Source organism: Diabrotica undecimpunctata, chromosome 7, assembly GCF_040954645.1.
Source record: "Diabrotica undecimpunctata isolate CICGRU chromosome 7, icDiaUnde3, whole genome shotgun sequence".
In the NCBI taxonomy this organism is placed as follows: domain Eukaryota; kingdom Metazoa; phylum Arthropoda; class Insecta; order Coleoptera; family Chrysomelidae; genus Diabrotica; species Diabrotica undecimpunctata.
The window spans coordinates 119378275-119394969 of NC_092809.1; the positions used below are offsets into that span (position 1 = coordinate 119378275).

A 16695-nucleotide genomic window follows, 5' to 3' on the forward strand; every position below is an offset into this window, starting at 1 on the left:
GGCCTCGATCTTGTAGGCAAATAGCCATTTTTGAGTGATATTTTGAGGGTGATGTTATACCCTTGGATTTATATTAAATTCTTTGCTTATGTGATTAATTATAGATAATGTGTGTCTGACATTCTATTAACTCATTAATGCTGGTAAATTCTTATTGCTGACTTCTTTCAGTATTAGTAACCAGAGTCTGCTACATTCTGATGAGTTTGCTACACATTTTTCTTCATTTAGTAAGATGAGGGATGCTTATTTGATAAAAATTGGGGTTTTTTGATCTTTCCTCTGTGTTTTTGGTTTTGGAAAGAATAAATATCAGTGTAAAGGTTGTTTTAAATGTTGTAATGTTGTATTTATTTCCCATCCTTTTAATTTCTCTGTTAAGCTTTTTACATAATGGTATTGTTGTTATCTTCAAATCCCTTCTTGTGAGCATTTCTGGATCGTTTTTGGTGTTTTGTTGTTTCCTTTCTTTTTAATCTTATGAAATACTTGTTTATAAAAGACAATGGAGAATAATTTTTGTTAAGATCTTTTTTAGCAGGTTTTTTTCTTTCGGAAATGAATTTTTGTTGGAGCATTTCTTTTAGACTGTTATAATAGTGATTTGATGATTCCTTTTTGATATTTATGTTGTGTGAGTGATAATTTAAATATCTGTTGGTGAGGGTTGGTTTTTGTGTAGACTACTGGACAATCAATAAGCAGTTTTAGAAACAATGTGTGGAACCCAATATTTGGATCAATATTAAGAATTTCTAGTTTGGTAGTAACTACTGTTGACGAACCTACCCAACAGGACTACCCAGAAAAAAAGATCAAAAGTACTCTATTAACGGCTAAAAAAGCTGTAAAATGTAGCTAGGAAAATAGTAAAGGCAAGAAATCTTTGTTTCAAAGTAAAGAAATCTGATAAAAGGTTATATTATGAGAAATCTAGGTTGTACAAAAAATACAAACAGCTGTGAGTATTGTTTAAAAAATATATAAGTTGCCCCATTTAATTTACATAAACCATAAACAAAGAGAATATACATTTAATCACGATTTATTTGTTAGATGCAATATGAGGTTTGTCTTTTTAGTTTTGTATATAGCTTCTTAAGGGCCCCACCAAAAAAACCTTCAGACACAAATGTAACCTCAATATTTTGTTGACGTAAATCGAGAGTATCATTGCGATATAAGTCGTGAATTCGCTGCAATGGTTTGGGAATGAAGAATCACACCAGACAAATATTTCCAGCTGGTATTGCGAATTTCAATATGGTCGCTCCAGTCTTACGTGGTCACACAGCAGAACATTGATGTGGTTCGTCAGCTAATCGTACCTGTAGATAGAGGACTTTTCAAAGACCTCGCTACAAAAGATCCTTCATGAAGAACTGGCTGTTAGGAAGTTGGTTTACCGTTGGATCCTCATTTGCTCACAGAAGATCAAAAAGCGGTTCACATTAATTGGTGTCGAAAAACATTGGAACAGTTCAACAAAGGAAGCTTAAAAAACGTTTGAAGTATTCTTAGTCGCGATGAATCTTGGATTTACTCCTATGAACCGGAAAATAAACGCCAATCCGCTGTGTGGGTGTTTCACGATGAGAAAAAACCAACAAAAGTGATCCGTTCAGAAGATCAAAAAGCGGTTCGCATTAATTGGTGTCGAAAAACATTGGAACGGTTCAACAAAGGAAGCTTAAAAAACCTATGTAGTATTCTTAGTCGCGATGAATCTTGGATTTACTCCTATGAACTGGAGAAAAAACCAACAAAAGTGATCCGTTCTCGAAGTGTGTCAAACAAAATGGTCACAACTTTTGTGTCAGAATCTGGTCATGAGGCAACAATTGCTTTAGAAGACCGAAGAACGGTTACTTTTGATTGGTATATAACCATTTGTTTACCAGAAGTTATCGCAAAACTCTGACAAAACAACACACAATGGCGAATCATCCTACATAATGAAGTGTTCAGACTGCCTAAAAGACAATAGAGTTTTTGGAGCTTGAAAACATTGAATTGTTAAATCATCCACCCTATAGCCCCGACTGTTAGCAATGCAGTGCTAACAAAAGTTTCAGAAAGCGTAATCGTATATAAGAACATTGTTTTGTATCTCCGTTCTTCCTTACAAAAATTACAGTATTATAGAATATTATAGATATGATATTTATATTAATTCACATTGTATTGCATATATTAGGATATAATATGTAACAACTCAAAAATGGAAAAAAAGGAGTTATAACAGTTTTTGTAGTGAGGGTCGATTTATGTAAAAAAGACTATTTTTGTCTGTTTGTTCATGGGTTTACATTGTCAGAATACTATTAAATTTTTTTTAATACATTAAGAAATTTTAATTTTAGGTAAATTATTTAAATGAAGAACATAAATTTTCACCAGAACAATGTTTGGCCATGTTGTTAACGAAATTAAAAGATATTGCTATGACAGCTCTACAAACTCCCATAAATGATTGTGTTATATCAGTTCCTTCTTACTTTACGAACAATGAGAGGAAGGCACTATTAGATTCTGCAGCCATAGCAGGTAAGCCTATTAAATTTCTATGTTACATATGAGGAGTATGAGAAAATTTTCGTTTGTCACAAATCACTAAAAACTTATTAAAAAAAAGCCATTACAGTTATCACATGGATTTAAGTTTCATATTGAAGAATTTAATCATAGAAATTAATACTACATAATGAGTGAAATCCAACTTTCGTCAATAATTAAATAATTAGCATTTTTGTTTGGAGAAAACAAGTTCTGAAACAAACTTTTGGAATGTTTTGATGTTCTCCAAACTCGTTAGGAGAAAGCAAGTTTTGAAACAATTCCCTTTTTGGAGATAAAATTTTACAACTTTTGTTTTTTGCTGATTTCAATAGAATAAAAGTAATTAGCTTAAACAATAAGATGTATTAGTATAAAAAATATTGTTGAAAAATTAGAAAACCTTAACTTTGTTAAAAAGTCCATTAGTAATTAAATTCTAAATGGGTCAACATTATCATTTGCTCCATTTCTATCGTCAATAATATGAAGATAAAACTGCAGTTCTTCAATACTTCTCCAGTTACTTCCATGTTTTTTATTAGTGTGTCCACATTGTCTTTTTTTTTCGTACTTTACTAAATTTGATTAAGGAATAATCACTAGTTCGGAATTGAAAGAATTTAGAGATTTTGTTCGTTTACCATGATGATGATGATGATTTGATAATTTGGTCAGCTGCTGCTTTCAAGTCGAAGACATCTAAGTCTTCATCAATTTTTTTTTTATTTTGGCAAACTGTACTATTAGGTCTATGTATTCATTGGATGATATTATAGTCTCTCGCTTTTTTATTAATTGTTCTATATTTCCAAACACTCTATCAGCAGGTAAGTAACTGTGCCCTGTCACTGGAAATACTAACTGAACTTCTTTGATGTTATTGCAGTTTAACTTATAAAACCAGTATGTGACCATACTAATTAAAATCAAATTCTTGTTCTGCCCACCACAATCATCACACATGAGCCTTATAGTCGTGTACTTAGAAGAGACCAAATCTAGTGAATTTAAATAATGGAATACACAAGAAGAAATTTCATTCACACCTTTGCGATACTCATTTTCTGTCCAGTATAAGCAGTTACATTGTTTTTAGTTAAAGTGGATTTCGAGTGCGCTGTAACTATAGTGAAATTGTTTAGATATATCCGGCGACTGTAATATGTAGCCTGATCTGGTAACTTTGGCAAAGGCTGATTTTTCTGGCAATCAAATGATAATATAAGAATACCTTCGCTTTTCTCTTTCAGTAAGTCATAGAAAGCGTGAGACCGCAAATTGTGTACCCTTTTCTGAGTCATGAGTGTAGCCTTTTCTTGTTGGTCTTTGCACATCTTCATTTTTTCTTCAAGTTCTAAGTATGTTGAACCTATGTCAACAGGTGTACCAAAACCTAAATTATATTTACGATTGAACAAATTTCTGAAATTCCACTCAGTTACATGCAAGTCTTTATCTTCCGTTTCCGACAAGTACATTCTCCATAACTTTTTTATATTAAGTTCAGATGGAAGATATTTCCTACCACCCGGATTGGAGCAATAGTGTGATTCGCTTGCCTTAAGTTTGTTTATGAATTGCATTACATTATTTTTCTTTGACAGAAATTTATCACGTTTTTTAAATCCACCCCTTCTTTCAGACATTAGTGCTCCATCAGACTCATAATATTGGTGGCCAATTCAGGTTACTCGACATTTAGAAACTTAAACAGTTTTTAAGAAAGTATTAAGACATACAGGTATTTTTACCTGTAACCGGTTAGTGATAAAGTACTTAACACATGCTTTTTTTGCCTTGTTTATATTGTTTTTAGGTCATCTTCTTTTAATACTGTGCATTTCTATGTGCATCACGATAAAGTTGTTTTACTCAATTTTTGTTTTGTGTTGATATAATCTTTGGTGGAATCTTCTGATATCCTGAATCGTTCACTTTAATAACAAAACAAGCTGCAAATCAATATCTATATCACTAACTATGACTGAAATTAAAATTTAATTATCTCAACTTACAGCTTTTTTTTCTTCTTTGTTCTTGCCCATTCATTTTGCATCAGTGTTCTTTTTCTTGTCTTTTTACCAGGTCCTACAGGAGTTACTTGAACATCCATTATGAATAGAAGAAAACTATTACTATAATACTACTTATTTTAAAATAAAAAAACTATGCAAATAGTTAGTATTAAAAGTTGATAGCTGATAAAAGTAGCAATCAAACATTGACCTTGCATCAGACAAATAGAGCGATTAAGTCCTCTCCACTCACTTTACACGCCTCCCATTGGTCAGTTGGAGAAAGACGGGTTTCACGCATAATTCTCATAGGAGAAAGATAGGTTTGATTCAAAAGCTTCCTTTTAACATTGAATTTATATTGGATAAAGCTAATTTTGAGTCAAACTAGTTCTGGATTCATGTAGAGTTCAACAAACAAATTCAGAAAATATAAACAACTCAATTTAGGCCTTGGATGGAGAAAGTTAGGTTTGATTCTATACCCTTCCTATATATTGATCAGTTTTTTCCCTAAATTTATATTCCTTTAATATTTTTATTTTTATTTGTATACTTACCACTTATTTAGCCTAATTATGTTTCATAAGTGATAAAGTATTTATCGAGTATGTAGGTCAATAATTATTAGCCGTCTTCCAGTCATGAGCATGATGCATAAAGTATTAACTTATCAAAATAATGTGACAAGCCTATTAACTAGAAGATATATTGCCTAATTATGAGTTTAGTTTTGCATTAATTAAATATATTGTAAATAGAAAAAAAAACATTGATGGCAAACAATTATATTTCATGAAAATTATTACTTGTATTGACAAAATCGGAGTAAATGGATACTAATTGGCAAAAAAGGATATGAACACAATGTGACACAAAATTCAGAAAATAATTCAGAAGAAATTGTAAAAACATGAAACAATGTGATTATTTTACTAATAATAATTTACTGATAAGTAATGTTGTATAAAATTAAACATTTTTCAATTAGAAAAATTCATATAATTTTTGGTTTTAGGTCTTAATACTTTAAGGTTATTTAATGAAACAACAGCTACAGCCTTGTCATATGGTATTTACAAACAGGATTTACCATCTCCTGAAGAAAAACCTCGTAACATTATCTTTGTTGATTGTGGTCATTCATCCTTACAAGTTTCTGCAGTTGCATTTAATAAGGGCAAATTGAAGATGCTTACCACTGCTTCAGATCCCAATTTAGGTGGTAGGGACTTTGATCTCATCATTGCTGACCATTTTTGCAAACAATTCCAAACCAAATACAACATTGATGCAAAATCTAATCCAAGGTAAAATATATTTTCATTAATCATTTTAAATAATAGTGTAAAATGAAAATAATAAATATTTTAATCAGAATTCTGTTTCTAATTAAGTAAGTATCAAATTACAGAGTGTTTTATTTAAACAATCATAATATTGATACAAAATTTTGCAGAACAATCCCAATATATCATGTAAAGTAATTTTAATAATTCAGATAAAACCAGACAATAAAAAATTAAAAACTAAAGGTATTTCCATGAAGTTTATGGAATAATCCATATTAATTAATTTCAAGAATACATACTAATTAAAAGCATACAATTGTATACACTCAGCTTCGTAAAAACTGCTGCATTGAATTATTAATAACCTTTTTATTTATGGCCCAATTTTGATATTTTTTGGGATAAGTAGAAGGAAAATTATTCCATATTAATTTACGTGATTCATATTTCTGCAGACTCATTCTGCAGGTCAAATACAAGGCAAAACAAAATTTTGTTCCCATCGTTGGAGTTTAAGAAAATGCACAACTTTATTTAATAAAACATAACTTTGAATTAGATTAATTAATTTGGGAAGATTTTCGTTTTACATTCCATAAATGAAAAAGTGATTTAAAAATTTGTTAACATTTCACAGCAGCCGTTTTTTATTCAGCTTAGCATATTTGATTCATTCATATCAATTATATTCACTCTTATTTATATATTTCAGAGCTTTTCTAAGATTGCTTACGGAGGTAGAAAAGTTAAAGAAGCAGATGTCTGCAAATTCTACAACCTTACCACTTAACATAGAATGTTTTATGAACGATAAAGATGTGTCCAGTGACATGAAGAGAGTAGATATGGAAACTTTATGTGCTCATCTGTTTGAAAGAGTTGAAATAAGCTTAAAGCAATGTCTCAAACAATCAGGTAAACATTTATCTGCAGTCTTTTTTTAAGTTTGTAAAAGCTGTTAATATATAAACACAGCGACATGTTTTATTTTACGTTTATTGCAAGTTTATTGATTCTGAAACTATTTTCTTGAATAAACCCCAATTTTAATTGAAAAGTCGTTATATTTGTCATTTATATTTCCACGGCAGATGAAAAATTAATTTTTTTTGTATTTTGAGCCTGATTTCCGAGATGGAAATTGAAATGTCAAATATATCAATTAAAATTATGATTTATTTCCACTAAATTAAATGTAGTATATAATTTATCTACTACATTATTAAATGTAGTACATCTACTGAGCTTTCGCGTGCTCAAATTCCGCTAGGCACCACAAGATTAGAAAATATCTAATTTTAGTTATTATCAGAATGTAGATTGAAACTTTGTTTTGTTGTAGGATTGTCATTGGATGATGTTCACTCTGTAGAAATAGTGGGCGGATCTAGCAGAGTACCTGCTATTAAACAATTGATAGAGAAAGTATTCCACAAAGTACCAAGTACTACATTAAATCAAGACGAAGCTGTGAGCCGTGGTTGTGCTCTACAGTGTGCTATGCTATCTCCTGCTATAAGAGTTCGGGATTTCAGCGTGACAGATGTTCAGGTAAATGTAAAATAGAAACTTTCATATTTGTTTCGTGATTTTTACCAGTTAAGGTAATTAAATAATGAATGGAGAACTACACATGAGCCAAACACTAATGGCTGATAACTGTTTAGTATAAAGTCTTCTTTTTAGCGTAGAAAGCCTTTTTTGAATTGCAGTAACACTCGTTTCTGTAAATAAATCTGTATAGTACTAGTTTTAGTTTTGATTAGAGTTATTTTCTCTGTTTTATTCGAAAATTGGTGGGTAAATGTTTTTAACATGACTAAGTAGACATCAAAGATGACTGAAGAGTCCTGTTCACCTTCAACATTACTTGTCATTAGGTTTCTAGTCAAGTACAGCATTTGACTGTTAGGCCATCCACCTTATCTGCCTAAACCTGCACTGTGTTACTTCTATCTCGGTGCTAAGGTGAAATCCACATTAAAATGAAACGGATTTGAGCCTATTTAAGTCTAACAGAAAATTACAGACCTAAGGCATAAGTTAAAAAAGAATTTATTTGTTTCAGAGCACTGTTTTGAGCACAAAGTACTGGTTTTCCTAAGTACTCTGCCATACAGTTCTTTCATCTTCTCCTCGGTTTTCCTCTACCTCTCTGTCTCACAACTTCTAATAGCTCTATGTGTGAATATATTTATTTTCATAGACTCCGTTCGTTATTAATTACGTGAATTTTTATTCTATATTTTCCCTTTTGACCAATTATTTTATCTCTTTCTTCAGCCAGTGAAGTTCCCAAGTAATAGTTTTGCTTGTTTTTCCTATTTCTTCAATATCTGTTCTAATTTCTTTAAAGGAGTCTGCTTTTATCTAATTGTTTGATAGTTTTTGAATATTATTATAAATGCTAGTCTTCTTCCAATTACCAATGAATATAGACGCATATAGGACATTTCTATAAGGGGAGTGGTGAAGTGGGAAAGGAGTACGAACGGAGCTATTTAACTTATGCATCCACGCTTAATAAAATATCAATGCCAACTGTTTGCTATCGCTATTCTGAATACTTTTGTCACATTGTTTTATGACCTAGTCTGCTCGTTAGTGCCCCTTGCTTTTTTAGCAACTCTGTTGCGAGGGGAGTGATGGTATTCTCCCGAAGCCTCCTTTTATCCTCGGGTGTTGCCGATTTGGTTTTCTTGGGATTTGCTATGCTCCATGTACCAGCAGAAATTTTTTCCTCTTTCCTCGTCTTCCTTTGTTGAGCTTCAGAGAGGCGTTTTTTGAGACTTATTTTTTAAATTTTAAAATCTGAAATTATACTTATGAATTTTAAAATTCTAGAAAAGAATTCTTTGGTATAGTGTTTAAAAGCAATTCTAGCATAGTAACGAGATCTGGAATTGTTTTTTGATCGAAACACCTTAGAATTTTTTTGGGCTTTTTCTCCCAGTGATTGATTTTTAATTAATCTTATTTTTATTTTTTAAGAAAAGAGTTTTAATTATATTACTCGTAGATTTGTACACATTTAAATTAAAAATTTGAATTACAATATTTTTTCTAAAAAGATTCAGTTATTAAAAGTTAAAATAACATTTTATTTTCTCCAAAAAACCATGGCGCATGAGTAGGATTTGATGTCTAAATTTATAAAACGCAAAAAATTAATGTTTTTAACATTATAATTAACATTTTATACACAAAAATGTCAGTAAAGTGTGCTTCTATAGGCGTCCATATTCATTGCCATTACGTTTATGTATCTTCATTATTCTTGTATTTATTATGTCAATATTTCTTTTTTCTCAATATCGCTAGTCTTTACTGGGCTTGTTCTTCTTTTGGTACTCCACTATAGATGAAATTGTATTCTCCGGCATTTATACTGTATGTTTTTTTCTTAGTAATCTTTCATATAAAGTGAACTTCATTTTTCATGCAAATTTATGCTTTTAGGCGTACCCGATTTCTGTAGCATGGGATGCAAGTCCAGGAGGAGAATCTGCTGGAGAGATAGAGGCATTCCCTCTTAATCATGCAGTTCCATTCTCGAGAATGTTGACGTTCTATAGACAGGAACCATTTACCATTAGAGCAAAATACAGTGGCAACATCCCATATCCTGATAATGATATAGGTAAGAAAAATTCTGGTACATTAAAATACCACTTTATTTTAGAATAATTTGGCAATGACATATGCATGTTAGTTATGCTCATGAATATTTAGTAACACAATAGTTTCTCATTGAATATATATTTAAGTATCTTCATTATTCACCATATTTTATGATGTTGACCCCCTCAACCGACTTCATGAAGGTCAAATTGTTTATTCATGTTAGTATACAATAAAGTACTTACATACATAAAACAATATTATAAAATATTGATTCACAAATATGAGTACATATTTGTTTATATCCCTAACATCCCTAATATATTATAAAAATAAGGCATAATATAAAATAATGCATACATTAGTAATGACAAACATTACACTCTGGGTTCCCAGGTATAAACAGAATAGGATTCATCAATCCAAAACCCAGTTCCTAACATTAAAGTTAAAATTTAAAAATTCATCACTGCTCTAAAATGCCTGACTGATGAGAAAATTCTTGATTGTTTTTTTTTAATTGTAAATTTGGTAATGCAGTAATTGTAGAAGGCAGCGTGTTGTAAAATGTCATTCCATAAGAGTTTTTCCATCTCAACATCTTTGTAGCCTGGTGTAAGACAACATTAGGGATGCTTATTCCTGGTTTCATATTGGTGTACATCCTCATGTCTTTCTTCTTCTTAGGGTGCCTGTCCGTTCCGAACGTTGGCGATCATTCTGGCTATGATGACTTTGTTGGTTGCTATACGAAATAGCTGTGTTGAGGTCTTTCTATACCATGCTGTCAGATTAGCAAGCCAGGATATTCTTCTTCGTCCTGGGGCCCTTTTTCCTTTAATTTTACCTTGCAAAATGCATTGAAGTAGCTCGTATCTGCCTTGATTTCTCATTATATGTCCCAAGTACAACAGCTTACGGCCCTTCACGATGTTGACCAAATCCGCGGTTGTGTTCATCCTCCGCAGTACTTCTTCATTGGCGACTTTGTCTGTCCATGGTATTTTCAGGATCCTTCTGTATGACCATAGCTCAAAAGCCTGAAGTTTTGATAGAGTTTCCGCCTTCAATGTCCACGTTTCTACTCCGTACAGAAGCACTGAGTACACGTAATATTTAAGGAGCCTTATTTTTGTTTGTAGGGTGAGGTCATGGCTCTTGAACACAATGCACTTTTTGCCTTTCAGATGCGACATTTAATCTCTTGGGTATTGTCCCACGACTCATTGATTATAGTTCCCAAGTAGTTTTATTGTGAGACACGTTCAATTCTCATTTGGTTCACATAAACATTTGCTCCAGTTATGTGTTCCTTGCTGATGATCATTAGGTTGGTTTTGCTGGTGTTTATATCCAGTCAATATTTTCTACTTGTTTTCGTTATTTTGTTCATTAAGTTTTGCAGACCTTCTTATGGTATTGGAAAACACTATTGTATCATCTCATGTCTTTGATGATGATTTATATTTTGTTTTACATGACTACGTGACATAGGTCATACATGAGGTCATATGTGACTTTCTTCCATTACATATATGGATGGAGGAGGAGAAGGTAGGAGCATACAGAAGGCGGATAAGCTGCCAGGAAAAAGGGCGGGTAGAAAGGATGAAATGTAATCACCAATAATATATATTGAATACTAATGGGAACAGTATACATCCGTGTACCACACCTCTTTTTATCTTTATGTCATCTGTTAAATGATTCCCAACTCCAACATCTGCAGTTTGTTTGTAATAGATATTGTTTATTATGGTGGTCTCTGCTGTCTATAGCAAGTAATTTTAATATTTCCATCAGTTCGCCATGTTTTATTCTTTCGAAGGCTTTTTGCTAATCAACAAAATATTACAAAAAAAAAAAACAAAACATAATTAACATCTACATCGTTGAAGGGAAACTTGTATTGCAAAAAGTGCCTCTTGAATATTTAATGCATCCCTGAACCCGAATTATGACATGTGTTCTTTGCACTTTTTATAAAATACTAGACTTTTTAAAAATATACATAAAAGAATATACAGTGCTAACCAAAAGTCCCCTTTCACCCCTAGTATCTCTTGAAATTTGGAGGGAGGAAATAAACGTATGTAGGCTTCTCAACTAGTCAACACGTGACGTAATAGTGATAGATGTCGTTACAGAGTCACTGTGACCGATAATTTTAAATATGGCCTTATGGCAAGTGATATCTCGTTTGATTCATTTAGCAAATTCCCATCTGTAAACATGAACAGGTGTTGATATTCGCCCTCTCATTCGTCAAGAGGCTATTAAATATAATTTATTGCCTTAAGCCAGACGGATTCTCATGTTACAGATCCGAACTTGCCATTTTGTTTAAATTCAAATTGTAGCGTGTTGCTTTTTTATTCAAAATGTTTACTTTGTTATGTATCTCTCAGTTAATGAATATTTTATTTTGTATCTCTCAGTTAATGAATATTTTATTTTAGCACATCATCATCATCATTTTGGCTTTACAACCCTGTGTGGGTCCTAGCCTCCCCAAGAATTTTTCTCCAGTCGTCCCTATCCATCGCCTTCCTCCGCCAAGCACGTATTTCCATATTATATTAGCACATTTTCCTTGAAATGAACATTAAATTTTGCTCACAGTGATTAAATTTCAAGAAATTCTTACACTAATAGTTTCAAAAGTAAATATTTTTAAAAATCATATAATATACTTTAGTACGACTCTGTTTGGCTTTCACGTGTGTATGTTGACGTATGGGAATATGTAAAACGAATGAAGTTTACCATACTAATTTTGTTTGGGTTTGAGATGGTTTTGACAAATAAATTAAATAAATATTAAAATTGTACTTTCTAATTTATTTAATAAAGATTTACCAGTTCTTATATATAGTTCACATGTGTCAGCGGAAATTGCCCTAAATTATTTCAACAATTAATTCGTTGTTTCAAAATGTCAATACTGTTGGGTTCGGTAGCATAAACCTCAGCTTTCAAGTACCCACGCAGAAAAAAATTTAATGGTGTAAAGTCCAGTGACTGAGCTGTTAAAACTTTATTTTCAAGTTGCTGAATTCATCTGGATTATCTTCCAGAATTTCAAGACCTAACGGCTCAATTGCGTTTTGTAACATCTCTAGATACACTTCACCGATTAAGTTATCATTGAGAAAAACAAACCCAACTATGTGGTTACCCAAAATACCTGCCCAAACATTTACTTTTTCTAGAAATTGAGTAGGTTTTTCACGAAAGATGTGAGGATTTGTGTTACTCCAATGTCACATTGTCTCTGTTAATATTTCCATTAAGGGAAAAAGTACTTGTGTCTTTAAAATATTTTGTTTTTATGTAATCTGGCTGTTGGTTAATGTGATTGGGACAGATTTGCACATAATTCTAGTCTTTGGTCGGGCTCATCATCTAAAAGTTGGTGCACAATTTTTAATTTGTATGGATGAAATTTGTTTTTAGCCAACACCCCGTTATCTGTTCTTTGGCTGATTCCACAGATAAAGGCAACTTGGACTGTAGAAGAAGTAGGGTTCACTACCATTTCTGCAGTTATGTCAGTTTTTTTTCATCACTAATTGTTGGTCGACCAGATTTTTTGTCATCTGGAACACTATCTGTTTCTTCAAACTCCCTTAAATAAGTCATAGACATAGGGCAATCGGGTTACCTCTCATTAAAAAGACATTCTGCTGCATGGAAATTGTTTCTACATTCACCAATTATTAAGGTAGCTGCTACTTTGTCGGCTGCAGTATATACTATTCTGCATATGTAAACATTTAAACATCTCGTTAAACAATAATTAAACTAAATATTCAAGCTATAAACACTTGTGCAAAAACTTAGCAAGGTAACAAGTAGAGAATTGGAAATGTCATCTTTTTTGACAGATTATCAGAGGCAAGCTTTAAAATCTTTATTAATTAAATGCGGAACTATAATTTTAGTACTTATTTAATTTATTCATCAGAATCAACTTAAAAGTATATTCAATACCTTTCAAAAGAGACATCACTTGCCATAAGTTTCCATTTAAAATTATCGGTCACAATGACTCTGTAACGTCATCTATCATTATTACGTCACCTGTTATGACTGGTTAGAAGCCTTCTTAAAAAGTCAGTATACTCAAGAAAATTGAATGCTCTCATCAAAATAATGTTTGAGTACAATGGCTGAAAAACTCTTTTTTTAATATCAATGTTTAATTTGAATTTATCATTTTCTTTTATGAAATTTTAGGTACCTGGGTTATAAAAGACATAAAACCGAATTCTGAAGGAAAGCCGCAGAAAGTGAAAGTAAAAGTCCGAGTAAACCTTCATGGAATCATGTCTATATCGAGTGCTAGTATGTACGAAGCAAAAGAGTCAGTTGAACCAGAGAGTCCGGAAGAACAACAGAAAGAGGCGCAGGTGAACAGTAATGACCAACAAAATGGCGGTGTGCAGACTAATGAGGGTGCAGAATCTATGGAAACGACTAACGAAGCAACAGGAGCCAACAGTGGAGAAGGTGCTGTTCCTGAGGTAGGCTCCGGCACCAGCTGGACGAAGAAAATATCTGCCTGGTTCAGCGGGGTACGCATATTGTCCCGGCGACGCTGGCCCGGCAATCCTTTTTCGTTTTTCGTTCCACTGTTCACTTTTTGTTCTTTTACTTACATTCACAATTTGGACCTTAAAAAGTATTTTTATGATGCTGTTTTACCGTAGCTTCGATAGTTTCGCAATGCAGGTTTTTTGCTTATTTATGTTTTTTATCGGTTAGCGAATAATATAAGCAATACCATAACTTAATTCAATTTTACATGTTTTTGATACAATCACTGTGTGAAGCCCGTATTTATTTAAATTTTCGAAAATATGTATAAACTCATCAACATTTATCTTGACCATAGGAGAAGTATTCATTTAAAGAATGCAATATTTATATTGTAGAAGAGAATTTCGATTCATTTGCCTACCTATTTTGCAATGTTTTCACTCTTAGGAGCTACTGAACATTTTCAAATCAAAAATATACCTAACTGGACTTCAATTGATACATTCAAAGCCAAATTTATGTTTAAAATAAGTGGCATAAAATTAGTTTTATAATTTCACCTGTAAACAATACATGCAGTAATTTCATGAGACATGAATAGCTTCGTAGCTTGCGCAAAGATAACACTAATGTGAAGTAACTAATTTAGAGTATTTGTTAGATCAGAACAGTATTAGATTAAATGGATATCATGAAATATAAATATGATCAAACTGTATGATACTCGCCAGCTGTACTTGTTATTACTTGATTTTCTTTATAATCCACAAAGAAAATGAATTTCCTGTAGTTGTTGTATACCATGAGTCACAAATTCTTTTTTAAATCCTTTATAAAAGGTGTTATATGTTACGAGCAATGCCCGAAATTGGACAATCCTAGCTTTGTACGAAAAATATTGTCTACTTCTAGCATTGTACCTCAAAACTGTACAATCTCCGAAATGGTTAAAATTAAAAATGATTATCTAAATGCTCATCGATTTGAATCGATTATTATTGACAAGCAACTTGAAAATATTTTGTATTATTTATATAATATAGTTTTGTTCTTTTTGGAATCAATAATGTGATAAAATCCTGTGTGCAACTGTGTGTAAATTAAAAATCTCCTCCTGGGTCATTTTAAACTGATTGGTAGATTATTACAAGAATAATTTAATCCTAAAATTCAGAAGTCAGAAACCATGATTAATTATGGATTTATTACCTCATTTATTTTTATTTGCCTTTAAAATAAAATGAGAAATAATTGTAAAAATCGATATGAATCGATATCTGTTATATTCTCTCAAACTTTGGATGCATCGCTACTTATTGAAATTCGAACATTGTACAACGATTATTTTATACAAAGTTAGATGATCATACCTATTTCGGAGATTGTACAGGAAATGGGTACAATGCTAGAAGTGGACAAGATTTTCCGTACAATGCTAGGATTGTCCGTTTTCGGACTAATAAGTCCATCTTTAGTTCAGTTACCAGGTATAGATGAATGAAGCCACCAAATATGTGAGTAAAAACCCTTTAAATGATATTAATTCTTACTAATTACGTATTTGTTAATAAATTCAAATGATGTTTAAGTGTTACACAGATGTACATGGTAACGCAAAACTCCCAAGGGTTGATGACCCCGAGAAACGTCTCTCTATAACGGTAAATCTGTTAAATATTTAACATCATTTGAATTTATCAACAAACATGTAATAACATTTAATATCGTTTAAAGGGTTTTTACCCACATATTTAGTGACTTCACTCATGTATATCTGGTAAATGCACTGATAATGGACTTATTAGTCCAAAAACGTTCTGTGATTTAGCCCGAAAGGGTTTTATTAGAATATATATACCTTTTATAAAGGATTTTTGAAAATAAAAATTTTCTTTATAATTAGCGAGCAGTTGATTGATCAGTTTTCCATTAGAAATTTTGAGTTTTTCCCTCTACCTTTTTTCAATCTTTTATTTTCTTTCCCGTGTTTCTTCACACCTCATTTTATATCTACTTCCATCGGTTCCTTCTGTCGCATCGTTTGCCCATCTGAATATTTTCAGTTACCATCTTATTCCCTGTGCTAACCCTGTTCACAATTTTGATCTTTTAATATATTTCTTTGGTCCTTCTTATATTTCATTTAAAGATTTTTAGTTGTCCTTTTGTAACGTTTACAATTACATTTCATAAGCAATCAGTACTTCTACTTCTACACACGTCGTTGATGTATGTGTCTGTATTCCATTCTTGTAAATTATGGTAATGATTGTGTCTAATATTATAAGGATGAGATCTCTCCTCACTCTTCTGCATTCGTTTTTGACATTAAGTTAGCTCTTTTTTATGTTCCTAACAATTAATAATCACTTCAACTTCTATTTACTAGTAATAATAATTTACTTATGCTTCTCTCAAATAAGTCGGGAATGGACTACCTAAATTCTGACGTCACCATGGGCAGGGGTTTTAAAAAACTTTGTATGTTGTCCCATGCGAAGTTGGAAATATTGTTTTTTTTATTGTTTGAAGAATAAATAAGGACTTTTGGTAGTGAAAATTAATTCTGTGCAAATGGTAGTATTTGTTGTCCGTGATTTTGTGAGGTAAGAATATCAAAGGATTAAGATATTTACTATGAATGTTCATATTTTAAGGTTATGTTA

The 16695-nt window shown here is 31.8% G+C and overlaps 1 protein-coding gene across 2 annotated transcripts in view; it reads left to right on the forward strand.

Annotated features, from left to right (window-relative positions):
* Positions 1-16695, forward strand: part of Hsp110 (heat shock protein 70Cb) — a 54130-nt gene that overhangs the window by 5665 nt on the left and 31770 nt on the right. The window contains exons 3-8 of one of the 2 annotated variants that reach the window (XM_072538062.1): positions 2364-2547; positions 5593-5884; positions 6579-6781; positions 7209-7417; positions 9326-9506; positions 13727-14064. In XM_072538062.1, the coding sequence (XP_072394163.1) occupies positions 2364-2547; positions 5593-5884; positions 6579-6781; positions 7209-7417; positions 9326-9506; positions 13727-14064 (1407 nt within the window). The remainder of the gene's footprint in view (positions 1-2363; positions 2548-5592; positions 5885-6578; positions 6782-7208; positions 7418-9325; positions 9507-13726; positions 14065-16695) is intronic. The other variant, XM_072538063.1, reaches the window with a different exon arrangement.